This window comes from Geospiza fortis, unplaced genomic scaffold (genome assembly GCF_000277835.1).
Source record: "Geospiza fortis unplaced genomic scaffold, GeoFor_1.0 scaffold40, whole genome shotgun sequence".
Taxonomy (NCBI): domain Eukaryota; kingdom Metazoa; phylum Chordata; class Aves; order Passeriformes; family Thraupidae; genus Geospiza; species Geospiza fortis.
The window spans coordinates 2,035,731-2,042,236 of record NW_005054297.1 but is presented as its reverse complement, the minus strand read 5'-3'; the positions used below and the strand labels follow the sequence as shown (position 1 = coordinate 2,042,236).

General features: G+C 34.8%; 1 protein-coding gene across 1 annotated transcript in view; it reads left to right on the top strand.

The window, feature by feature from the left end:
* The first annotated feature begins 390 nt into the window (after positions 1 to 390).
* Positions 391 to 6,506, top strand: part of TAPT1 (transmembrane anterior posterior transformation 1) — a 44,636-nt gene continuing 38,520 nt past the window's right edge. The window contains exons 1-2 of the mRNA XM_031066058.1: positions 391 to 516; positions 4,594 to 4,712. Of these exons, the coding sequence (XP_030921918.1) occupies positions 490 to 516; positions 4,594 to 4,712 (146 nt within the window). The 5' untranslated portion in view covers positions 391 to 489. The remainder of the gene's footprint in view (positions 517 to 4,593; positions 4,713 to 6,506) is intronic.

Below are 6,506 nucleotides of genomic sequence, written 5' to 3'. Positions count from 1 at the left end.
CTGAGTGAGGAAATAGCTTTTAAGAAGTCAAAAATAGAGTTTAGTAAATTTAGGAGGTCTGATAATACATTAAGGGTTAGATTCACTCAGCATGTTGCGTTTTGTGTAGCAGCTTTGAGTAATGTTTTGTAGAAGTGAGTGTCTGATTGCCTGGGAGAAGTAGCTTGTTTGTTGGGAGGCAGCAGGGAAATGAATTGGACAGCATAGGACTTGCATCTCCTGAAACTCCTTCCATGCAAAGTTATTTAACCATTAGCAAAACCTTCTGGGTTAGAGGCTATGCAAATGAAACATGTAGCAAGTAGTAAGTAACAAAAATTAGCAGCTTCTCACCCTCTGGAGGTCATACCCGAAGTGACTTCTGCCTATGTGTGTTTCTGAATAGATCTTTCCTTGCTGAGGTTCATCAGTGCTGAGCTAACAAGAGGTTATTTCCTTGAGCACAATGAAGCAAAATACACAGAGCGGCGGGAGAGAGTGTACACATGCATGAGGATACCAAAAGAACTGGAAAAGGTGAAGTATGCTTTAACTTTTGATTCCATTTAGAGATGAAATCTGTTGAATTAAATTATTTAAAGAACTATTTATTTTTAAAACACTTTTGCTACAAAAACAAAATGTAAACCTCTATAATGATTATTTTTCAATGTTACTAACTTAAACATTTTTGTTTCAGTTTTTTTTTTGCCTGTTTGCTTGTTGCTGCTGGCAGCTCATGTTATTAGCAGAGACAAACGAGTGCAGATGATGACAAATTAATTCAAATATAAAGATGTCATTGATTCTTAAAGGAACAATCAAGCAAAAGAAAACTTTTTACAGCAAAATGTAATTTTACATTAAAAAAAAATTTCAAATATTTTTTTCCAGTGTAAAGTTCTCTGAGGAGGGGAAGGTTTCAGTCTTATAAAAATATGGTGACAGATGAGTTTTTTAAGGCTTTTAAATTAATTTTCATAGTATTTTATTTTGCTTCTTGCCACTATTTGCCACATCTCCCCTCTCTGTCCCAGTGTTATGGCCCTTCTTGAGGGATTCTTGCCACCTCATCTATGTCAGCTTAGATAATATTCTGGCCCTGCAGTGAGCCAAGGTTTTGTTCTGGCTTAACCATGTTGATTTGGGAGCAGCAGCAGCAGTGTGCTCAGGATTGATGAGTAAGGCACCATTTGTAATAAGGTTTGGCTGGGCTGCAGTGTAGTGATAACATTAAAATTAATACTGCTAAAATTCCCAAAATCTTTAGGGATGAAGTTACATAGGGCTAAATCATTTTAATTTAAACTGAAGGAAGAAGCTTGTTTTGTTCTTCTCCCACTTCAGTCTCCTGCTTTATGCATACTGTCTGTTTCGCATGAGCTGTGGTTCTTGTTGGACCATTCCAGGAGTTAAATCCGCTCATAATTTGGCAGTGAATGTTATACTTTCCTTGCTCTGTTTGCTCTGTGCTAGAATAGTGAGCTGATTTGCTTAGCCAGTATTCTTGAGAATCCAGAGTCTACACAAGGACAGAAGGGGAGCTTTATAACTAAAGATGAAAGAGCAGTGGAGGAGGGAGGAAGGGTGGGCAGGATTCCCTTGGTCAGTAGTGTGCTCATGTTCCCCCTTCAGTATCATTAAATTCATCCTTCAGCCATGATGATGGCTTTACCAAATTAAATTCCCAGTCAGTAACTGCAGAAGATCACAGAATAAATGAGATTGGGATGGACCCATGGAGTAGTCCATGCCCTTGCCTAAAGCTGTGTAACCTACAGCAGGTTGTTCAGGATTGAAGGCTTTGAACATCTCCAGGGATGGTGTCTTCACATCCTCAGTATTTACCCATTCCAGTTTATGATAGAATATTCCACTTATGGTAGAGACTCAGTTCAATGACACAGCATTTCTACATCATCTCCATTTTTAATCATGTAGATTATTACCTGCTGTCTCCAAGGCACAGAAATTATTGTGAAGGATTGTCACCATAGCTTTTCAATAAAATTTTTGGTGTGTAAGAACACGTAATATCCAGCAGTCTTTTTATAAATAAGATTAATGCTGTAAGTAGTGCAGCTGATGGGTTTTGCATGGTACATCAAACTTCAGTCTGTGCTTTGAATATGAAATATTATGAAACTGAATAATAAAGAGATTTTTAAAATGATAGTTATCTTTTTGCACTGAGATTATGAAATATTTTTTTAGTTCTTTTCCTTGGCTTAGTCCATGTTAGTACACATACTAACTTTATCAAATTGAGCACCTAGAAATCAACTAAATAGTGTACCGATCATCACCTGTTGCAGAAACTGCTTGCCAATGTGATACAAAAATCCACTTACTTGAAATAAAGCATGTCAGGCGCTAGTGAAGGAAGAGAAGAATTTTCTCAATGGTTTGTTTTGTTTACTACCTAATAGTATAATTACAGAATAAGAATGAAAACTATAATCAGGAAGAGTGAGAATAAATTGGAGTAAATTTATCAAAGCCTAATCTCGGGAGATAATACTTAATAGGCACTTATTTAACATCCATAGTTTTAGACAGGAGTTTAATGTTCAAAAGGTAGTATTTTTCTTGTTGTTCTGAGTACCCTTTCTTTGTTTAGAGAAGCTAGATAATTCACCATGTAAGTGATACTTCCACTCAGGCATTTTGTGTCATTTCAGTGGGAGCTTTTAATTTAGTAGGTTACTTATACTAAATAAGGTGGTCTGGTAGTCTGTATTCCTGCCATCTTAAGGGAACAGTTTTCAGTTGACCTCAAAGTTAAAATTTGTGCTCCTGTGTTAAATTATAGTTATGATGATGGAAAAGCTCTGTAGGCTTTTCTGTTAGTTCCTTAATGGAGCAGCAAAAATAGTGTTTACAGAAGGGAGTAGAAAGTTCAGCACTGGTTATATTTCATTGGGTGCATGTAGTAAAAACATTGGGAAAATGAGGACATTCAGCAATAATTGCAAGTCTTAATGCGAGCTTATAGAGCGTGAAAAACTGTCATTGCACTTGGTGAGAAGTCTGTCTAAATCTAAAAGAAAAAGTAGCATTGTTTTTGAGATTATAAAGATGTCCTCAAAGAACACAAGCAAAATGACAGACTATCTTTCTGTTTTGTTGGGGTTAAGAAGTTTAAAAATACTAAGTATTCAGTTCTGGTCATCTTCATTGCTTTAATATTCAATACCTAGTTTAAAAGTTATTTTAAAATAAATAGATAGGTTAATGGCATATTAAGGCAGTGCTTGAATTTATCTACAGTTCATGTAACCACTGCTCCTGATAACTTTGAATAATAACTAAAAATGATGACATTTTAGAAAATGGTACTAGAGATGAATGAGTAGATATCAGGAAAGAGACCTTAACATCATGATGGTATTGAAGTATTCTACCACTGTAGAATTGGTTGAAATATTATTATAAAGAAAAATCAAAATTCAGGAGTGATGGCAGTGCAGTTGTGCCTAAGTCAGTTGTCTTATGTGGGTTGTAGATAGTTTTTCTGGGGTGCAGTCTGTAGGATTGCTTTTGGAGTTACAATGTATGAGGTGTAAGAGGGCTCACTGGACATGGGACTGGCCATTGCACGAGCTAACAAAGAAGGTACTTTGAAAGGCAAAGGGACTGTGAGAGCTAAAACTAATTTACCTTGTACTTTGGTTTACACCTTCACCCTAGTATCTTCCTTTCCCATCAGCAGTACATACAACTTTCACATGTAAATGCATATTTGACATGGATATGTGGGTCTGCTTAGATGTTGCTAGTCTTAATTGTGTAGCCAGTTAAACTGGCTTCTATGGGATTATCCTTGCAGGAAAAAATACTAGCTCATGGTCTGACCAAAGCATAAAACCATATTTCTAGACTTCCATTTAGATGGAACACAGAATCATTTAAAGAACAGATAAAGAAGGAATGTCGTGTGGGGAGAGTCTGATATATGGAAGCTTTGGAATTGTGGAGTTTATGTCTAGTTTAATTATCATAGAGTTGCTTGGCTTGTAGCCACAATGAATGGCTTTAATGTTTGTGTAAATTAAGGATAAGACATTTAAATTTCGTGTGTTATTTTCTTTGTATGAAAAAGGTAGTTATTCTTTGAAGGAGATCCACCACAGCTGTAATTAGCTGTGCAATAGAAAATTTACAAGATATTAGAAAACTTTTGGGGTGAGGAAATAATGTTGAAAAAGGAGATGGGAAGAAAATGGCTGTGCACATTTACACACACCTCTGTGGGTTTTTCCCCTAAGGTTAAAACATGAACTTTGTTAACCTTACAGGAAAGTCACCATTGGAAAATGAGCTGCAGTTATATCCAACTGCAGTTTATATATTAAATAAAGACTAAGTTCAGTGAGCTGTGAAAGTCTACAAAAGCCTTCATTACTCGGACCTTGTGGTGCAGAATTGCTGAATAGTCTTCAAATGCATAGCATGTTAATTTTTTTATGGTTCAGCTGATTGAACAAGTGAGAATATTGTGCTTATTTGGTTAATTAGTTTTATGTAAATGTATATTTCATAACATAATTCTTTATAAAATTTTTGTGAATTTTATAAACAACTAACATACTTCTGTTTATTTTTGTAATTTAGTTGATGTTTTTTGGAATCTTTTTGTGCCTGGATGCTTTTCTGTATGTGTTCACACTGCTTCCTTTGAGAGTTTTCCTGGCAATGTTCCGGTTCATCACTTTGCCTTGCTATGGCTTACGGTAAGTTGATTCAAGAGAAAGGTGTTTGATACCCTTAAATGATATTTCACCATTTATGTGTATGCTTCATTTTATGGCCTTTCAGTACTGTTTGAATTACTAATGACTTCTTCCGCTGAAAAATAGAAGTCTCAGTCTAAACTAGCCAAAGTAAAGGTGTGTGTGTGACCTTTAAGCTTTACCAGCAGTCACTAACTGTCACCATTGCTTCCTTCAGACACAACAGTTTGATAACAGCACCACTTAGGCATCTTCAGGTTAGTAAAGGAGAGAGATGTAACCTTACCTTATAGTTTTGTTCTTTTATCTAACATCTATGTGAACATTTTTTAAAAATTTCTTAGACTTGGCTCATGTGTTTTGATAGGCTCTTTGATATCAAAACAGAGGTTGTTTATTTTTTAACAGTTATAGCTTTCCTTATTTTCATGGAAAACCTTGCTGAGAAGATCCCTGAATAAAAAGTGTTCTTTTCTTTCCTCTGAAGAATCCTAGGGAGTGAAACATGGAGAGGAAAACCAATCAGAATATTAAGAAATTTTAGATCTTCATGCCTTGATTTGCTGTTCATACCAATACTAAGAAGTTGCTAATACATAAAATTTCTAGTTTTTCTGGCATAGGCATCAAAAATTGGATAGAATTAATCTCCTTCATAAGACCTGCTACTTCATGGTAAAGTTGGTTGTGTAAGCCTTAAGTATAATCTAAAATAAAAGGAACAGTTGTATTGATGTAATTTTTTTCTTCAATAAATAAAGACTTCAGGATCTTTATTCTGAATTTTCCAAAACTTGAAGTTGATTTATGGTTACTGATTTTTCTAAAAAAAAAATTTAATCAAGTTGTTTGTATTTGCATTATCAATATTGTATTTTATATGTGAAGGTCTTTTAGATGCATAGTTTAGAAATGTATGTTCTGATTACAGCAAATGCAAAAAAATAATATTGTAAAATATAGTCTGAAGTTGAGATGTTTGTATTTGGTAATGTTAAACATAGGCACTAGATGGCAGTCTAATGTTTTATTGTGCTGTTAATTTTGAACTGAACCTCAGACTTAGTAGGTCAAGAGTTTTCTTAGCTGTGTAAAAATGACAGTTGTTTGGTTTTAGCCTCATGACAAGGCAATTTGTGCCTATCTGTAGACATCTGTATAGATGCTATTACTAAATTTAGGTAAATGTAACAGAGTTCAATTTATCATTTGAATCTTACTTTTTTCTGTTTTAAAAATGTTCTTCCTCATTTATAAACTCAGCTTTGCTTTTCGCAAAGAAATTTTCCGCTCTTCTGAAATTACAATTAAAGATTTCAAAGACCAGTTACTGTTAGGTTGTTGTTCAATATGCTGACAAAAGTGACTTTTGAAGCACCATATGCACTTACATATGTGCACATACATATGTATGTGGTATGTGTATATATGCATACATGCACCTGCAATGCTAATATTTAGTCTGCTTGCTTGACAGTATTTTGTGTGTCAGGGACAAGAGAAGGTGGTTTGATCTGTTGAACTTGACTGTGTTAAAGTGTTATCAAGTAAGAGGCTGTGAAACTGAGACTGAGTGAAGAAGTCTTTGTTTTTGTTTTCGTAACAACTCCTGAAGCAATTCCTTCACAATTTCTTCCAGTGTGTTGGAATTTAGTTCACTAGAACCTCTACTTGTTTAGTAGAGGCTTTGTTTCATTCATTCATGTTCTAAAGTTTGTGGCTTTTAACTGAAAGTTTTAGGACTCATAGTATGTAATGGAACTTCTTCAGATGTAATAATTCTTATTTCAAAGT